General features: G+C 38.5%; 2 protein-coding genes across 4 annotated transcripts in view; both read right to left on the bottom strand.

Moving 5' to 3' along the window:
• mrps6 (mitochondrial ribosomal protein S6) overlaps nucleotides 1–18,039 on the bottom strand; it is a 93,139-nt gene extending 75,100 nt beyond the window's left edge. Inside the window, exon 1 of the mRNA XM_078232787.1 lies at nucleotides 17,915–18,039. Coding sequence (XP_078088913.1) covers nucleotides 17,915–17,959 — 45 coding nt within the window. The 5' untranslated portion in view covers nucleotides 17,960–18,039. The remainder of the gene's footprint in view (nucleotides 1–17,914) is intronic.
• Nucleotides 115–18,022, bottom strand: LOC144506534 (sodium/myo-inositol cotransporter-like). Of its 3 annotated transcripts, none has more exons than XM_078232783.1 (3): nucleotides 17,915–18,022; nucleotides 9,701–9,754; nucleotides 115–8,576 (listed from the first exon to the last, which is right to left on the bottom strand). In XM_078232783.1, the coding sequence occupies exon 3, from the start codon at nucleotides 8,254–8,256 to the stop codon at nucleotides 6,127–6,129; it is 2,130 nt and encodes a 709-aa protein (XP_078088909.1). In that variant the 5' UTR covers nucleotides 8,257–8,576; nucleotides 9,701–9,754; nucleotides 17,915–18,022; the 3' UTR covers nucleotides 115–6,126. The 3 variants fall into 3 exon arrangements, with proteins under 3 accessions (XP_078088909.1, XP_078088910.1, XP_078088911.1); XM_078232784.1 differs by lacking the exon at nucleotides 17,915–18,022 and adding an exon at nucleotides 10,655–17,905; XM_078232785.1 differs by lacking the exon at nucleotides 17,915–18,022 and adding an exon at nucleotides 16,681–17,905.
• Nucleotides 18,040–21,006: the final 2,967 nt, after the last annotated feature.

Here is a 21,006-nt window from a genome sequence, read left to right as displayed (position 1 = left end):
GGTAGATTTAAGGAATGCAAGTGGTCCATAAACACCAGCATGGACCAAATACCCTATTTCTGTGTCGTACAATCTATGTAATTCTATGAAGGACGAACAGCATTACAAGTAAAATATTCCTCAACTTTTTATTAGTTATTTTGACAATACATGTTTCATTCTAAAAATACAAGAGTTACATAGCCATCACATATTAAAACAAACATTTTATAAAATATTATCTTTGGTTAAGGCTGATTTACATAGTACATCTGTTACACAAATGGACAAAAAGAATCATCCAAAACTAAATCCAATTCTTTTCATCTATCATCCAAGTTAGTGTTTTACACTTCACAGGTTTCGTGACTCCGAGTACAAAACAGACCCACCACCCACGGATGATTTAACAAACCCTGTACCAAAAGGTATATTATGGCATTAATATGGCACTATTTCTCCATTTTCCATCTCTTCAACCCCAATAATCAATCTGGCTAAACTTACAAGGCACATTGAATACCTTTCAGTTACAATATTTTGCCCTGCTGCGGTTGTAAATTGGATGGGTTAATGCACAAATTGCCGAACACTCTTCACTTCAAACAACACTGCAGTAGCTCCCTCACCCACAATTCTGGAATCGCTTGATATTGAGAGCTTAATTCACAGTCCAAAGAGGAAAATCTCTATTTGGTATAATCTTACTAGATTCACCATCAACATACACAAAATGTGTCCATCTATAAAGTGGAGATGAATTCAGCAAGAACGATAATCTAGGTTCCAATCACTAGTCACAATGCAATTTCCTCCAATATATACATTTGACTCCAAAGCTTATAATATTCTCAAAAACAGATTTCTTACCTCCCCAAAGCTATGGATAAGAACTTAAAAGCTTCAATTAAATGGCTTGTAGAAAATTCCAGGATGAAACTAATTAGGCTATTTGAGTGTTCAAGGCACTGTAGCATACAAGTTAAATAACGGATGGCTCTATAATCTTTAAAACTCAATTCACTTTGGTCGGAAAAATAGATTTTAAACAGAAAACGGAAAACAAGCTTCTCCCTGCATTGGGTGCCAGCATGTTCTTCATATAGGCTTTAACAGCCAATCAGGTGAAGATAAAAAATAGTTTTGAAGAAGTCGAGGGCAGAATTAGTTTTGTACATGTTCTCTTTCCTGATAGGGACCAGGAGAATGCTTTTAAATTGTCTGACATACTAACTGGTGATTCGTACTAGGATAATCTTTACCACACTAGTGAGCAAAGAATAATCAATGCAGGAAATCCAAGCGGTAGTGGAGTCATCAGTGGTAAAGAGAGGAATCTGACCTCACTCAAGTGATGAATTACAAATATTTATAAATACTTCAACAAAATGGGAAGCCATAACAAATGGCAACTATATTACCAGTTAAAACAATTTTAACATTTAAGATTCATCTTTCTATTAATTCTGTTTATAGGTGGTTTCCCTTCCAGTCACTCTCACCAAGTAAAACAAAATGTGATGGGGCCTGACTGATTATAGATGGGGTAAATAAAAAAACAGGTTGACAGCCCATTATCACCACATATCCAAATTAAAGTTCATCCTGGAAGTTTTGCACTATGGTGCAGGAACAAAAGCAGCTCTGTCATGGTGGTACAGCCACCTAGCATAATTTCAAATGGTCACAATCATTTCCCAATTTTGAAACTAGCCAAACTGATCAAATGAGATTGTCCAAGTTACAGATTAGTTCTAGTAATCTGTCCAAGCAAAGTCTCTGAAAAGGTTAAAATCCAACATGGAATCTAAAAACATGGGTCATTTTTTCCAATCACCTGGAATAACGGACTAGTGCAAAATGCTACAACTCTGATCACTAAGCCCACTAATCCCAGATGAAATGGACAGAAGCAAGATCTGCTTAAAGGCAGATTTACCCTCTTTCCAAACAATTCAGGATTTGCATCCTCTCGAACTAGCGAACTGGCAACTTAAATAGACAGGCTTTAAAACTATCCTAAAAACATCCTTATGTCCCCAGTTTCCAGCTGTAATAATTCTCTTTTAAAAGCAAATCTATTTTTATTTAAATCAATTAAACCGTCAGAACTAGAAACTTATAAATGCTTCCTGCAAAAGTCAGTCTTCTTTATTCCTTTCAATGACAGCAGCAAATGCTTTAAAACCTCTATTTCAAATCAACTATATTGAATTGTGTTACATGCTACTAGGCTCAACAATTTTGGCTTAGAAAATCTATCCCAATAACAGAAAACAAGAGAACACAAAAATATTTTGATTTAACGCTAGGCTTCATCACATCCTCAGAAATTATCTCCCACCCATACTTCCTTTCAAAATCTACTAGGAATGTCCTCCTCACCATACTGACAAGAAATGGAAACAATGCTTAAAGGGTCTGACCAGAGCATTATTCAGTCTGATCACAACTTCTTCTGTCTAGTATTTTACTGTTCTGGCTATATGTATTGACATTGATGTTTAGCATTAGTTGGACATGCGAGCTCATGAAGGGACCTGCACATCTTGGACTGATGAAAAGGTAGCTTGTTTCAAGAAAACTTAAAGCTGCTTTTGAAATGCCCCATTGCAAGATTTCATGCTCAATTTCAACTTCTAAAAACCTGCAGTGGAATTTGACCTAACACATTTTACTGCAACCACATAAAACATTCAATAAACCCAATACTGGCTGAAATCCTCTCTTCAAAATGATTAGCCAGCCAGTAAATACATTGGTCCCAGTTCAGTAAAATGAAAAGTTAATTTATGAAAGGAATCATTGTAGAGTAGAAGGCAGGTCTGCTTGCAATTTAGAAAAGAACATTAGATTGCATAAACGGGAAAGACAGAAAAGGAAAATAGGCAACAGCCAGAAACAGACATTCAGTTTTCAGCTATCCTAATTAGATCCATATTTGCTGTGAAGCAATTAATATTTTTTAAAAAGCTGAAGCAATAGTGTACAAAATAGCTCAAATATCTATTCAACTAAATAGACTTTAAAACTTAACCAAATCTTCAGTATTTGAAAATGTAGTGTTACGAGTATGGTAACTGTAATGTATAAGGTCTGCAAGATTAGCGTACTGAAACTACCAGGCTATAAAAAAAAGTGTATGGTGGTATTACTAGAGATGCCAAAGCTGTATGTTACTCTTCCCCCCAGAAACACAACAGATTAAATATGGCTGGAATGATGGTAGGTGATTCCTATATTAGCTGTTTATAGTGTTCATAATTTATCATAACTAACAGAGGGAAGAGGGCATTTTAAGAGAGCTTTTCAAGAACCCAAGACCACTCATTCTGCATCCATGACTGGCAATTGCCCAGAAAAGATTTGGAATGAATTGCCAGTCATTCCACAAGACAATAAGCCTTGCCAATTCAATCAAATGATCTTTGCACATATGCAGATAGTGTTCATTCAGTATTTTCTATGAATGCTCAAAGACAAGATGCAAATGTCACATCTTCTGATATCTCAAGCATTTTATCAAACTTGAAATAATATACTTTCAAATGGTGTTTAGATTATGAATACCAGATTAAAAGAAATCTATTTATAATCAAAAGTTTTGGGGGGGGGGGGGGGAATTACTTCAAATATCATACCTGTGGAATTCATCTCTGGATTTATGCTGAGCAATTCCCAATTTTGAATCAGGAGAATCCATTTTAAAATTTCAAACTTTAAATTCAGATGCAGATGGCTGTCTGCGTTTACATTTACATGTTTAAACTCTAGCAACTGGGTCAACACCCCTTCAAACATGTAAAAAAAAGCACAGCAGATAATCAAAACAAAATTGATGGGTGTGTGCATTCTTCCCTGCACGATTACATATCCAGTCCAAACTACTTGTACAAATTAAGGAACTAGATACTCTTGCAAATCAAGGAAGGAATGTCACTCTACATAAGAATATGGTATATCATTTTTATGCTGTTTGTTGGCGATGAGATAAATACAATACAAAATTAAACAGAAAATGCTATTCTGTAAGTGCATTGTGCACATTTTTGCAGATCTTATGGTAATTACACTTGTATATTCTTCCATGAAGATAACCAATGGTTTTTGCATGGCAATACATTATGTCCTTACTCTATAATACTTATTTCCCGATATTCAAAAATTAAACGTTCTAATTTATGTTTGCCTGATGACATACAAATTATAGTTCACTCTTGATAACTGTCAGTTTTGTTTAAACAATTTTAATCAATTAAGTAATGTTGCAAATGCACTTTATTCTCTTATACTATCCACAATGACCTGCACTTCAGTATTTTGTTGCAACATAAGCTACTCTTTTCAAAGAATATAAAGTCAAGCTTTAAAAGAAATCTGCAAGTGTTTTTTTTAAAAAAATGACTGAGAAAGGAGAAAATAGAAAGAGTGGCGAGGAAGAAAATAACCATTTTTTTACCAACAATATTTGGGTACCTTTTGGTTTGGGTTAGTAAATAAATAACTGACACCTAAAATTAACTTAGGAACATATACACTTCTAATTCTCCTCCATCCAATCATCATGCTTTACAAATTTAATTACAACAAATATGGGATGGGGGAGTGGGGGCGTTACCATAAAGGCTATATATTTTCTTTGTTATCACAACAGCTCCATCTAAGCTAAGCTGATTACTTCCCAGAATATAGTTACTACAGAGTACAACTAAAGCAGACAAGGCTTCCCCAAAAGCAAGTATTAATGATTTCCACTTGACTTAAGACTAAAACACAATTTATTTTACAGGGAAAGTTTTTTTTAAAAAACCCAAATTATTCATAACTACTTTACAATAGCTGAGGGTTTTCATAATTTAAGTCTCACGACTATGATCATTTTGTTGGTCTATATACTTGCATATATATCTTAATAGTTTTTCACAATAAATCTCCTTTGGAGTGAGTATCTGTTACGCAGAAACTATTATATAACTGGATTTAATACCTACAAATAAAAACGTAGAATACGTAATAGTACACTGGAGCAACTAACATCCATCCCCTTAATATGAAGAGACGAGTATAACTCTCCCCTGTCCATTCTACCAAATTCCTGACCCCAGTTATGGAAGGTGTTCAACACAGAGCAACTCCCCCATGAGGGTAGGGAAGGGAATTTGGGGAAAACGATCATCCCAGGGTCACAGCCGAAGACTGTTTTTCCAGCAGAGAGAGAGATCTGGTAGCAGATCATCAACATTCAATAGATGGCTAAGCAGCACTTGGAGGCAGGTGCACGCGGTGGGGGAGGTAATTGGGAGAGAAATGTGTAAAGACAGAAACATTTTATCTTTTTCACTTTTCAGAAGGCTATTCATAAATTCATAAGAATTTATCAATTCAGTCTATTCAATTGTATTTTTGATCTTGGGGCAAAAAATGTTCAAGTGCTCAGACATTATAAGCATTTTATGATCAAAGTAGAATTTCACCTCCCCACATACAAATGTTTGTCAATTTATCAGTACAGGAAAAATCAACTTTATAAAATAAATATGATAGAATTGTCTTGCTTTAAAAAGTCATAGCTTATTTGCACATAATTCACAGAATAAATACAAGAAAATGAATTTACCTATATAAAACGTGTTAAATTACAGTCCCCAAAATTAAGTTGGCCATGGACATAATTCCAAGGTTCCAACATTTCTTTTCCAGCCACTTTCACTCCACCAGAAGGCACTGATTTAATTGTCTAACATAGATTATTGGGCAGGAATCACCCTCTGGTACCCCATAGGAGGCCAGTGAGCCTCGACAGTGGACAGAAGGATACTTAACCAAAACCACATCACAACTGAACCTGATCTTAGTCCTCACCTGAAACTCACATGTATATTCCAGCAGCTATTGCTGAGCAGCAAACAGAAAATGAAATATAATTTAATTTTCCCCCACCACACTTCAGCCAATTTTACTGCCTCTGTTCTGCATCAGCTGCGATCAAACTGGGCATCTACAATTTCATTTCAGCTTAATAATCTCCCTCCCTTTTACTTTACAAAAAAGATAGGAGTTCTCTACCTCTGCGAACAAAAGGAACTTTTTCTTTAAAAAAAAGTCTTCAAAAACAAAAACAGCATCACCTGAATTTGCAGGCTGATTTTACAAAGAGAAATAAATGAACATGGATATGCCAGAAGATAATACAACTACAAGTCCAACATTTAACAATATTTTAATCCTTGGTCTTTCTTGGAGCATTTGTAAGCAAATCATTTCATCTTCGAAAGGAGTTCTGGTTACTGGATTTTTCGCATCAGAATTTTTTAATCCACAAATGCAGTCAACAAGTTTCCACCATTTGCTTCTTTCTGGTTCTGGCTCCTCTTTGGTTTCTGTGTCCACAGCAATTGTTTGTCCATTTATATAACCATCATTTGGTGTCTGCCCTTCCGAGATGCACGATGAGTTCAAAGATTTGGAATCATCACTTCCAGGCGTTAACAGAACTAATTCTATTCCATCAGCAGCTTTACAGTCAGACTTATCCACACTTGAGGTGTGGCCATTGCATTCAGCCATAGATTGGTTTGCTAGTTTATCACATTCTTCTTTCTGGGAGTCTTTTATGGTGTCCATGTCTGTCAATGCCCAGAAGGTGGTATGGGAAGTATATGTTCTGGGAAGAGCAGGGGTCAGCAGACTCACTGTTACTGCTGTAAAAATCGTGGTCCAAAATAGAAAAGTTGACACATACATGTAGTGAACATTTTTGATGAAACCTGGTCTAGTATCAACTTGGTCACAGTCTGGTGCTCGATAGATAAAAGCAAGAATCAAGCGTGTGATTCCCAAAATGGATCCAATCAACCCTCCATAGAAAGCCCCCTGTTCATTGCAGCGCTTCCAGAAAATACCAAGAAGAAACAGGGCTGCCACTGGTGGGGTAAGATAATTTGCAACTTCTTGAATGTAAAGATACATTTGTCCTCCCTGCATCTCTACAATTACAGGAACCCAGGCAATGCTTATAGCTACCATGACGAAAACAAACAGTCGACCTACTATCATAAGTTCTCGAGAGCTGGCAGCCTTCCGAAGATGCTTGTAAATATCAAGGGTAAATATGGTGCTGGCACTATTGAATATGGAATCCAAATCACTCATTAATGCTGCTATCATGACGGCCATCATTAGACCTCGAAGACCTGCAGGCAAGATTCCCAATACTAATCGTGGGTAGGCAATATTTGAGCAACCTGCTCTGCTGCCACATACTTGCATACAGTGCTCTGGATTAATGCAAGCAATCTCATCAGTAAAAAGAATTCTGGAAATCATGCCTGGGATGACTATGATAAACATAGGCAAGAGTTTCAAAAAACCAGCCATCAGGGTCGCTCCTTTGGCATGAGCGATATTCTTTGCTGCCAAGACACGTTGCACAATGACTTGGTCAGCACACCAATACAAAACAGAAGCTGGTGTTTGACCCAACAGGAAACCAGGCCAAGGAATATCCTCATCAGTTGGTTCACGTAACATCTTTAGAGAATCTTCTTTTGGGTGAATGCGGCAAGTATTGGTAGAACTTAGGTTGAAGGAGGCTAGAACTGCTGTAACATTTGGCGAGGCCAACATATATCGCCGTCTCAATTCCTCAAAACCTCCCACCTTGACCATTCCCACAATCATCAATGTTAAAGCTCCACCAATCATAAGGACAGCCTGCAGAACATCCGTGTAGATGACAGCCACAAGTCCTCCTGTGACAGTTAACACTGCAGTCAACCCAATCAAAATGATGATAGAGAGATACAAGTCCCAACCAAGTGAGGCTCGGATGAACAGTGCACCAGCATACAGGTCAACAGAAAGCTTTGTGAAAACATACAATGTCAAAAACAATAAAGCAAAATATACTTTTAATCTGTTACCTCCATAACGTTTAGAAAGATACTGTGGCATGGTATACACACCAGACCTGATATAGACAGGGATGAAAACCCAACCTAATAACTGTAAAAGCAACACTGCGTTGAACTCCCAAGCTCCCACTGCAAACCCACTGGCTGCTCCAGATCCTGCCAACCCAATAAAGTGTTCACTGCCAATATTGCTGACAAACAATGAAGCACCTATTGCTATCCAGTTCATGGAGCGTCCTGCAAGAAAGTACCCACTCACAGTACTTCTATTAGACTTCCACATTGCAAAAAAACCAATACACAATACAAGAACAAAATAAAGTGCTACAACAGCTAGATCAGCTGGTTCCATAAAGCCAAACATTTTTATAAAATTTTTCAGATTCAATTTACAGAATAGGATATCCAATGACCAGGCAGGTTTATGATCACTATGAAGTAGGAAAAAAAACTGTATGGAGTGGTAAAATGTTTGTCCTTTGGTTTGCTGTCTTGGTTGAAACTGCAGGATTCCAGTTGTACAGGTACTGGGATGCCAACTACTATTAATCTTGTTAACTTCACTTCTGACTATTTCTCATGCTCTTTTTAGAAGCATTCCACAAGACCGTCACAGCTTAAATTTGTTGATGTTGAATTTCTTAGCTGTTGTTGACAGGTCTAGTAAGGCCTAGAGTTACACTCCTGCAAGACAGCAAAGACAAAAGACAGAGGATATTAGAATTACACTTTTTAAAATCTGGTTCATTTCTGAAAGTACATGACGCAATTTTTTTCAATCGCTAATGTTTTAATATATGCAAGTATATCGAGAAATTAGATTTCCATTTTTAAAACAAAAAAGGCGTGAGGTGACAAAGGCCTATGATCAATGTTACCAATCACAGACTCTCAACTCCACAAGCTCCAATCTTGCATGTGAATTAGGGATGTGAGGGCAAGCATTCTCAAGTGGCATAATTAGGGTTAGATCAGATGGAAAACCAAAGAAATGGAATTATATAGTTGGCAGATTTCAAGGAACATTATTTTACACAAAACAAACTTAAGTGGTACCAATCTTGTAATTTACAAGTACCACATACTGGTCTGTGAAAGCCACAATCCAAGTAGTTCGTTTTGAGAAAACATTAAAGGCATTTTCAACAAACCACTGGCTCCTGATGCATGATTGATGTACACATTAAGTTGATCCATATAATTCCTCAAACACCAAATTTAAGTGAACTTATCAGTGTGGATTTAGTGGAAAGTTGCAGAGATTGACATGCATGGCAAAAATCATCTGAAGCAGTCCAAAAAAAGCAGTCCAAAATCAATGTAGAGGGAAGAAAAAATTAAAATCTTCAAAAAGATAGTTTTAAGGTAAAACTAACAAGACAAGTCAGAATGTGGCATCAAAAAAAAATGTCCTTACAAAACTAAAGATTAAACAAAATATTTGGAAAAGTTTTATTGTTTACAAGATGGGTGTGTACAACCCTACACCAAATTTAAAAAGACCATATGTACATAATTTATTTATTTCATAAATTATCTGTCCAAGGAAGATACCTAATAAAGCTATCAGAAAAATGTTACCAAACAAAAAGTTTTGTGGGAATCAAATGATCAGCCTGTTTTGCCTCTCTAAAAGACCATGGATATGTGGTCCATAATAATTCTGGAGCATTTCAGGGGGGGGTAGGATATTTTTTAAAAACACACACACACAAAATGTAATGGCATTACATCTAGGGTTCTAAGACTTTTCACAATAATCAAACCATCAAGTATTGTTTTGTAAAACAAATTTAAAATTTAAATACCATGTACAGCAGACATGTGTGACACCAGAAAATACTTTAAACTCTAGGCCGTTTCTGCAAAACAAAGTTTAACATAAAAGTCAAAAATCTAGTTAGTGGTTGTAGTTTAAAACTCAAAATTCATGGCTACAAGCAACAGAATGAAGCATCAAATAGAAATTTGAAGAAAAATGAGGAAATAGTCATCCTCATCAATGAAGATACAACACGGTAATAGAGAGGCAAAAGCAGAAATGGAGGCTTATTGATCATTTAATGAGAAATTGCACCAGGATGTGGTAGTAGTGAACAACATGTTCAATCCCTGATCTGTGCTAAGTTAGCCAAGATATAGTTAACTCCTGGGTTGTGGCAAGGAAAGAGAAATAGTGAACCAGGATTCCCAGTCCTGATCTCACGTTAAAAAGCCTGGAAGCTCGACAGTGGGAATGACAGGATCACACACAGCAGTGATACCACCCAAAGTCAAGTACTCTTCCAGCATCCACGGTCACATGAAGAATGGCCCCTATGTTATCAGAAGACAAATTCCAACAGGGATTACTGGATAACATTCAGAAGCCAATTGGTTTTGCTCCTTGCTCCCACCTTAATGACTGGGAAGCCAACTGCAGCACGTCACACTAACCCTAGCTGAAATCAGCTAACTCAGACCAGTGATTAAATTTGGGAACTTCTGGACTGTACAGCTCGGAGCATTTTGTATTCACCAGGCTATGTATCAATTCTATAATCCTAATATATTGTAGCCAATTACAAATAGGAAAGAATTAAATAAATTTGAAACAGCCTTGATGTGTATAGAGAGGCAACATGAGAAAAGCTTATGTGGTAGTGGTAATGTTACGGAGGGTCTTACACATACAAATACCTTAATATCGTAAAGTGCATTTGTATAAAAGTTTACCACAATGGAATGTCACTAGTAAACGGTTAGAAGATATATCTACTCACGTATGCAGAAAGGAGAAACCACGGGTTTTCCAAAAGATTTGCACTTGAGGTTCACGTGAGGCACATGAATGGTGCAGGTATCCTAAGCTTACAGCTGCACTGTAAGTACCATTGACAGCAATGCACCTTTAACAGAAGTGCTGGAGTAATTGCATTCAAAAGGCTAAATGATCCAATACTATCAAATCTAGTGCACATGTCATAGGTCGATTTTACAGTTTTCTACAAGACAGTCATACCCCAGGACATAACCATGCATGAAATTATAACTTGCACACCAAATTTCAGACCTTTGCCCTAATCATCATTTTACACTCTTAAAATACATTGCTATCAGTACTTTGGAACACTGGTTCAAATTTTTCAAACTGTAGCCAGATTCAATGGTTGGAGGTAATGTCTCCAGTTCATGATGAGGGTGTTTTGCAAGATTGAGAAAGAGATCGCCTGAGTGTTCACAAATTCCAAGCTAGTCTTAAGTGGTCACAAATTCCAAGCTACTCTGTTAATGCACAATGTATTTTACTGCGCATTTATCCAACTACTTAAATTACTAATTCTTGCACAAAAGACATGCATAAACAAATTTTCATGAGGTTCCAATAGTACATCCTGAGGTTCCAATAGTACGTCCTGCACAACATAGTAAGCAAGATTTTAAAATAGCAACGTTTGGTGCTGGGTAATTTATTTCATCCTCCATTCAGTATTCCATTAAAATTTTATAGGGTTTATCCACCACCCTCAAAAATATGCGCTTCTAAATAGTTGCCCACATTTTGATGCAAGAATAGCAATGAGGCTTAGTGCTCAACGGTTTTAGGGAAGTGGATAACCACTTCCATTGTCCACACATACGCAGTTTAATAAGTTGCTGTCTGTTTTCCCTGCTCTTCCAAAAGCTGTGCCACAATGATACCTCACCAAGAGATCCAGCATTGAAATATCTGAAGGGAGCGAGTGAAGCTGTAGCACTTACCCCACTAAACATTCCAGAAATAGTTAGGTTCATTAATTGTTTTAAGTGTGAAGTTGCACACCTTGAGATTTTAATTATACTTGGAATTTTTGAAAAACTTTTCACTTTTTTGTTCTGTCCCTTTACCTCATCCTATTTTTCCTTGCCCTTTTAAGTTTGCTGGCATATTCAAATCACTTTAGGAAGAGCATAATAACTTTGGAGAGTGTACAAAGACCCTTTTGAATTGTGCCAGACATGAGGAACTTCAGTTATGTAGAAACGCCAGAGAAACTGGGGTTACTCTCCTTCATGTAGAGGCAGTAAGTTTTGGGAGTAAACGTTTCCACTACTAGCAGGGCCAGTAACCAGGGGGCACATTTAATATAATTTGCAAAAGAATCAGAAGGTTGATGAGGAAAGTTTCTAGACGCAGAAAGTCACAACCTAAATCACACTGATCGAAAGAATGGTGGAAGCAAATTCAATAGTAAATTCCAAAAGGAAACTGAAGCAGCAAGGAAGTGGAACTGAATAATTTGTTCAAAGAACAGCCACATGAAACTGAATGGCCCCCGCAGTATGATTCCAACCAGAACACACTGACATTGTTGAATTATATAACAACCTTTTCTAGCTTCTTTAATGAGACAATGGAATGGGGTTTCTTCCAAACCATCAAAAGCACTGACCTTTAAATATTTTGCAAACAATTGTTACCCATACTCCATTATTTTGCTTCACCTTCTTTTCTAATAATGAAGATGTTAAAACATTATTAAAGTAATAAGTATGGTCTGTGTCAAACATCCCCAAAGACCTCCATAAATCAAGTTTGCTGCAAGACTCCTTAATGTTAGAAAAGGAAATTCTCACATCCCAGGACAGCCCGATCTTAAGAATATCAATACAATGCTTCGTACCTTCCTCATTTCAAAGTTCCGAATAAACAATCTTTTACATTCTATTTCCTCCCTACATTGAAACCAAGATCCATTCTACAGATTCTATTCTTTACCAGCTCCCAAGCTAAGAAACTCCTTACTGCTTCCACCCAAATCCTTCCTTTCACAATCATGTCTTTCAAAAACCTGAGTTGCAATTAAGTACCCATTTAAATTTACCTAGTCTTCTCTTCTACTTTGATAGTGTCCTGCAGTACAAGCCTTGTTCCAAACCTTGACTTCTCAAAAAATGTTAAAACTTACAAAGAAAATTAAATATTCCACAAATAATTTGGGAATCAAATTTCTCATCTTGATAGTCCCATTAATTCTGCTCAGAAATGTCATGCATGGTATCAATCCTATCATTTTATCACACCTAGGGTTCAAGCTGCACACAGTTGCAGTGTGCCAATCTTACCTACTTTCATTACCAACAAGTACATATATTTATGACCAATTACACAGTAAACAATGCCCAACTTTTCCATTAACATTTCACCCTCAAAATTTCTTGCTAGGTTTTCCTGTAAATTAACATTGATAAGTATTTATTGTTAATTTCAAACTATGCCAACAGATCCGTGGCAAATCTACCATTTTTATATTTACAAGACCCAACACTACTATGTGGCAGTCAGAAAACACTGCATATTAGACACAATTAAAAAACAACCAAAAATGAATCTCAGTTCAATATCTTAAATGAAAATAAAAATCTAACCTTGCATACACTGGAATATTCATTAATACTTTAATAAAATAAATGCTTTTAAACTAGCAGGTGTTTTACAATGTCTCAGTTGATTTAGTTCCATTGACCTAGGTCAGTGCTGGACAGATTATGTTCAAGTCAGTGAAGAGAGATAATAAAAGAAAGCCACAAGGAAAGCTGCTGGATAACGAGTCAAATCACAAGTATAAACATTCAGTTACCTTACTGTTTAGGCAAATATGGTGTAAAATATGCCTAACCTGGAGGCCTTTTACATTTACTTACCAAGGATTTGCAGATATGCTTTTCAGTTGCAAGTTTTATTACAAGTGTTAAACCACCAATGGAATAAAATCATAAGAGAACACAAGTTCAATTTAAATGACAATCCCCTATGCTTTTCTATTTTTAAACTCCACCCAAGTTTTGTTCCATCAGGTTAATGTAGAAACAAATAGCACTATTGTTCCATTCAATCCAAAATGTGTTTATGTTTCTTATTGAGAAGTCAGTGAAAGCAGAAACTTATCAATTATGTCAACATGCTTAAAACCATTACTTTATTTGGGGCTTGGCAAAGGCAACTGTTCAAAGTTCTTTAAGCCTTGAAAAGGAAATTAAAATTCTTAAACTTGCTGAATTATTTACAACATTCTATTGCGAAAGTGGAGGTTGTCACCACACGCATGTGGAGACGTGGTACTTCAGGGACTTAAGTTTAAAGTTTATTTTAGCGTCACAAGTCAGCTTACATTAACACTTCACTGAAGTTATTGCAAAAATTCCCTAGTCGCCACACTGTCACCTATTAGAGTACACTGAGGGGGAATTTAGCATGGCCAATGCACCTAACCAGCACGTCTTTCGGACTGTGGGAGGAAACCCACACAGACAACGGGGCGAACACGCAGATGCCACACAGACAATGATCCAAGCTAGGAATCGAGCCCAGGTCCCTGGAGCTGCGAGGCAGCAGCACTAAGCACTGAGCAGATTCTTATGCATTATGGCACCAGACAAATCCATATACACACTCTGCACCCCATTCCAAGAATTCTAACCCTGACTGCAACCTTGGCTGTCAGGGTTACTGTGCACTGGACATTATTGCTCCCGAATTCTAATTTCAAATAAACTCCAATTTATTTCACTCAGGAGGGGACAGTGTGGGAATTCAGGGACAAACTCCAGTAGGTCATGACATGTGATGTTCCCCAGGCAAATGTTCTGGGCACAACTTTTCACCAAATTACTAATGAGGTGGATGAAGGGAGAGAGTTACGTATCCATGTTTACAGGTTTGCCTTGTTAGGCAGGAGAACAAGTAGTACAGATGTGAGTGTCAAGTTACAAAAGATCTCAAGTGACCGGTCTAAACTATACCAAATGGATTTCAATGTGTGAAAAAGTGAGAAGTCATTGGCTTTGGACACAAGGAGGATGAACCAGAATATTTTACAAAATGGTGAAAATCTAGAAACTAAAGAGGATCAGAGATTTGGGGGTCCAAGTACCATGAACCATTAAAACCTAGTAGACAGGTAGAAAAAGTAACAAAAAGACGAACAGAATGTTGGCCTTTATCCCAAGGAGGGTTATAATACAATGAGAAGTTATGGTTCAGTTGTACAGTGCTTTGCTCAGACTCCCATCTAATACTGGAGCGTAGAGATAAAGGATGAGAACAGGTTGTCCAAACTTGGCTCGTATTCATCCGGATATTGAAGATTGAAAAACGATCTAATCAACATATTGTATAACATGTAAAAAGGATTTGCATATGGAGGAAACATAAACAAGGATACAAACTTAAAATTAGAAATGGGCCTTCAGGAGCACGAAAAAACTTTTTTCACAAGGGTAGAGGAAATCTGGAGCTCTCCACAAAAGGCTGGGATGTTGGAATTGACAATTTTTTAGTTGGGTTACGGTGCAAAGATGAGTAAATGAATTGAAGTGCAGATCAGCCTCTGTTAAAGAGCAGCATTTTTGTTCAGCCTTGGGAATAGGTCTTTGAAATGCAATTTCTTGGCCGTGGGTAATACATATTAACTGTGGTGGAGACAGGGAGAAGTTGGAAACTGATGATACACAAAAAACTGTTTTTTCACTAATATTATGAAAATATACTGCAACCTCTCCAGTCTAGAAATACTAGTTATCCAGAAAGTCCCTCAATATCACTGCCATAATTCTAGTATCGTGCTTTGGAAGTAGAACATGGAAGTTACAGTTTTGGGCAAAATGAAACAATTGCTACTGCTTTATAATGTTTTATTACTGCTTTATGTTTCGGGTAAATAGTTAATTCTAGAGTATTTTCTAGATCATACACTTTCAATCAAGCATTCGGTCATGCTATAATCTTGCCAGCCAATCAGCACGCTTTCTTCTGTCGTATAAATTGTCATCGTCTTTTGAAATTTGGCATTTTTCCTCGATTGCCCTGATGAGTGCAAGATGAACAGCTTCAGCAACAAATCTCTCTTTTCAGCAACGTTCTATAATTCAGAAATTTCTGAAATCCAGAAATGACACGGTCCCAAGAATTTCAGACTGGAGTGATTGCAGTATATTAAAATTCAAACAGTGAAATTTGAGATAATGAATTGTTTCAGTTTTCAAATATCTAAACAAAACTTCACACTATATGAACTCGCTTTCTATTCCAGACATATTTTAGTTCAACTAAAATAATTTACAGCCAAGATCAGAGCTGCCCTCCCGAAAATTGCAAACTATTCAATGTAGCACTTACCTGTCCCAAAATTGCAAGCAAAGTACAGTAGATTCCTATTGATTCTAGCGCTGTCAAAACATCACATTTTCTGAAATTATCACCTCACATAAACTCATCAAAAGTTAGAACCAGACAAGTCTTTTGGAAGGTGGAGAAATGTGAGTGAACATAGTGGAACCCAGTTTTGTAGTGAAAAAAATGCCTGGCTCAATTGACATGCCGGGCAATGAATGCAAGACAATTGCAATGAAACAAAGTTGGCAAATCTATGCAACTTTTACTGTTTAAACTGTCCAAAATCAAAGTCAGCGATTCATATTACAAAGTTCATTTTAGTTACTACTATACACTGCAGGTTAGAAGTTTGTTTTGCAGTTCTACTTTACTTTTACAAATAATTAAATAACTTCAGTCACAGGTTACAAAACATAATTTGTTGCATGCAATACATGCTTTGGTTTAGAGACTAAAATTCTTCAAATCAATGTCTACAATGCAGCTAGTTGGTTTTGAAACTCTTGCTGCAACTGAATTTGAAAGATCTTTGTGTTTTTTTAAAAATTCCATTGATATTCAATTGTTCAAGATCCATATGAATTGGGTCATGCCACAATGGGAAAGGTTTTCATAAAACTGGGTTCTACCATAGGTAATCGCGAGATAACTTACCTTCTGCCCAGTAATAGGATAACTGTAAATTAAATATTTAATTCGAGTAGGGCATGATTTTTAGGCAGTTTTACGAGCTGTGGAGGCAAGATTATGTAGTTGACCTAACACATTATTCTAAACAGCAAACACCTTTATTTAATTACTAAATATTTCTAACGCTCTGTATACTTGCATGGCTAACAATAATATAGTTGCATTAGTTAAGACTATGAAAAAAGTGCCATTACCCTGCTGATTTCCCCTTTAAGTTGATCAGATCCCAAGTTTGCAAGATAAAAATATTAACTTGCTAGCATAAATTTCAAGGCAATAATTAAAACTATGAATTATTTCAGCAAATCTTAAGTTACAAATATTAACTTATAAAATTTAACTAAATTAAAACTATGAATTGGTTCAGCTTAAAACCAAACAAAATGCTTCACGTTTGAATACGATGCAGGGGTGCAGAAACTAATACATGTCTCATTTTAGCCAACTAAAGAAAAGTATTGAGCAGTACCAAACTTTTATTTTATTAGAGGATGATTATTCTGGTGTGGGGTGCTGTTTCATCCAAGCGTCTCCAGTTTCCTAACAACGGAGGCATCACAGTCCAGGGGCAGTGATCGGAAATAAAAAGGGGGCAGTCTCGACTGGACGGCTAGTTTTAGCCTCTATTCAAATAGAGTAAAAGCAAATAGCAAGGGCAAACAGCTTTGACAAAATGGTCATCTGGATTCGAAACGTCAGCTCTTTTCTCTCTCCCTCCTCACAGATGCTGCCAGACCTGCTGAGATTTTCCAGCATTTTTCCCTTGTGATTTCTTAGCCCCTATTCTCCAGCCAACCGAAGCCCACCCCCGGTTTCTTCATCTAAAATCTCCCCCAGTGACTCTCTGTCTCTCTCTCTCCATCCTCCAGAAAGCAGCTAAGCTGAGGCGCACACACACACTCCCTGTGGCACCAAGGTCGGCTTGGGGCCTCAGCGGCCAACTGACTTTACCGGTTAAAACAAAAAGGGGAACAAAGCGCACCAACTATCCTGACACCAAAAAAAGGGGGAAAAAAACAGCCCCCCCCCCTTAAAAAAAATAAAGTCAGGTTAAGGTAGAGGAGAAGATCGCTGGTTCTGTGGTTTCCCCTGCTGACAAGACATGGCTTTCCAGCCGCTCACTGGGTTAACACGAAGCGGGAAGATGGCGACTGCTTGATCTTTCTCTCTTTTTGGTTTTTGTTTTGTGAACACTCACCCGCTGCATGGCCTTCAGGATCAATGCTAGCTCATATCTGGGCATGGTGTGGTAGTCGCTCGGCGGTGATTCTCCCGCGTGTTCTTTTATAAGTAGATTCGGCCTCCTGTTGTCCCCGCCTCTGAAACAGCCGCATCCACTCACTGTCACTCAACCGGGCCCAACAGCTTAAAGGGACAGGCGCCCAGCTCCCTCTTAAAGGCGCACGCACCTTCCCTCAGTTTTATTCCTTCCCCCCCCCCCCCCAACCACCACTTTCCTAAAATTGATTCTTGCCGAAGCATACGTCTGCAGACACCGGCATCCCAACTAAACGGTAATTCTTCTAAGATAAAGAAAGATCAATTTGATTTATTGTCACGTATTGGTGGTACACAGTGAAAAATATTGTTTCACGCACTATACAAAGCAGTACCATTCATAGAGTACATTGGGGGGGGGGGGGGAGAAAGGAAAGAAGAGGGTGCAGAATGTGGTGTTACAGTCATAACTAGTTAATATAAGGTAGGTCCATTCAAAAGTCTGATTACAACAGGGAAGAAGCTGTTCTTGAGCGGGTTGGTACGCGATCTCAAACTTTTGTATCTTCTTCCCAACAGAAGGTGGTGGAAGAGAGTATGTCCAGGGCGTGTGGGATCCTTGTAGCGCCTTCCACAAACAGACTTCTCAAAGTGTTTTACAACCAACACATATTTTTGAAATCGTCACCCTTGTAGCGTGGGAATTTGTGCACACCAAAATGACCATATAAATGGTTTTGGTATGTTATAGAATTATAGAATGGTTACAGCAAAGGAGGAGGTTATTCGGTCATGTCTGTATCTGCTGTCTGCAAGAGTTACTCAACCTGGTCCCATTTCCCTGTAAGTTTCTCTTCAGATAATGTTCTGACTCTTGTTTGAAATGATGTGGAGATGTTTGAAAGCCATGATTGAATCTGGCTCCACCATGCACGCAGCAGTACCTTCCAGATTCCAATCACTCATTACATGAAAATAACATTTCCTTGTGTCTCTGTTGCTTTTGCAATCAACCCTCTTAAACTATGTCCTCTGGTTCGTGATCTTTCAACTAATGGGAACAGTAATAGAAAATGCTGGAGAAACTCAGCAGGTCTGACAACATCTGTGGAGCGAGAAGAGAGTTAACGGTTCAAGTCTGGATGACCCTTCGTCAGAGCAGAATGGGAACAGTTTCTCACTATCTATCCTGACCAGATGCTTCATGATTTTAAACACCCCTATCAAATTTTCTCTTCTCCAAGGAGAACAGCCCCAACTTCTCTAATTTATCCACATAACTGAAGTTCCTCAGCCTTGGAACAATTCTCATCTTTTCTGCACCCCTTCACATTTCTTCACATCCTTCCTAAAGTGTGGTGCCCAGAACAGGACACAATTGTCCAGTTGAGGCTGAACCAGTGCTTTATGCAGGTTTATCATAACTTCCTTACTTTTTGTATTCTATGCCCCTATTTCTAAAGCCCAGGATCCCATATACTTTATTAAATACACTCTCAATCCGTCCTGCTACCTTCAATGACTTGTTCACACATACCTCATCTGTTCCAGCAACGCCTTTACAATTGTATCCTTTATTTTATATTGCTTCTCCGTGTTTTTCATTCCAAAATGAATCAGATGTCCGGTGTGTATGATTGGAATCACCTCCAACTGGACATTTATTAAACATAAAACCCCAAAGCTGAATGGATATAAATACTGCAAACAAAACAGGCCAAACCTCAACCCACAAAGGCAGGAAGGAGTTCACCTTCAGAGCATGTCAATATCAATACCAAGTTGATACTGTGTAAAGATACTGGGATATTATCATCTTAAAGACACAAAACAGTGGCCATCAGGCAATCCAATTGAAGAAACTGGCAGGCCATCAGAGCAGATGGACCCAGACAACAACCATTGTATAAACAAACATTGATAACAGCTAAGAAGAAATGGACTTTATCACATACATATCAACTTGCGAGCCAGAGACATCACACCTGAATGGAGTCCCTTGTTTCGATTATAGAAACAACATCGCAATAAATGGGTTTGTATGGACCAAAGCAGGAACTAGGATAAAAAAAATTTAAAAAGTGATGACCACTAACCATCCAAACAGGATGTCTTCAGGAAATACGCTTTGGTATTTTCAATAAAGCTTTGCAATTAAAAAGGCCAAGGGTGATGCACCATTGATTCATGCAAAGACTAGATGTTGCGAAACAACAGGCTTTTATTAACAAGAACAGAAGCACTCCCAAACCGATGGCTAACCCGAACTGAGGGAAAAGGGGCGGAGAGCAGCCACCTTTATACCCCGAGGAGGACGGACCCCGGATTGAGGCAGCAGGGGTGTGCCCAGGCATATCCCATATACAGACAGTATTACCGTGGTTCACCACATTCACCCCCTGTTTAAAAAAAGAGTTCGGCGGGGGCGAGGTGGTGGAACGACAGTCACAGGTTATTGATTCAAGTTACAAGTTCAGTCTCTCTGGGGGCTTGATCTGCCGCTGCGATTGCCGCAATGTCAGCTGTGGTGCCGGTTCAGGAGGCCGCGGTGATGGGTCAGACGCCAGTCCATAACTGGTGAAGCCGTCCGTAGCGCCTTCAGACTGCCGGGTGAGTGGAGGCTGCTCCTGGGGCTCAGGCGTGCCGTACACGGGGGCTAAATGAGCGTGCTGCGACTCTGGTGCATCATGGACGACGTTGGGAGCTGGGGGTGAGGGGCCATGGGACGTAGTACCTGCGGGGGCCAGATCGCGAATGGAGACCGTGTCCTCCTGACCGTCGTGATATGCCACATAGGCGTATTGGGGGTTGGCATGGAGGAGCCAGACCGTTTCGACCAGGGGGGTCCGACTTATGGGTGCGCACATACTTCCGGAGGACAGGACAGGACAGGACCAGGGGACGTCAGCCACGACGGTAGTGAGGTCCCAGAGGAGGACTTCCTGGGGAAAACAAACATTCGTTCATGAGGGGTGGTGTTGGCAGCCATGCACAGTAGTGACCTAATTGAGTGTAGCGCATCAGGGAGGACCTCTTGCCAGCAGGAGACTGGAAGACCCTTAGACCGGAGAG

This window comes from Mustelus asterias, chromosome 17, assembly GCF_964213995.1.
Source record: "Mustelus asterias chromosome 17, sMusAst1.hap1.1, whole genome shotgun sequence".
NCBI lineage: Eukaryota > Metazoa > Chordata > Chondrichthyes > Carcharhiniformes > Triakidae > Mustelus > Mustelus asterias.
This window is presented reverse-complemented; position numbering and strand designations above follow the sequence as displayed.

Excerpts from the sequence above, each read along its gene's own strand:
- LOC144506534 (XM_078232783.1), bottom strand. The coding sequence starts at position 8,256 with ATGTTTGGCTTTATGGAACCAGCTGATCTAGCTGTTGTAGCACTTTAT.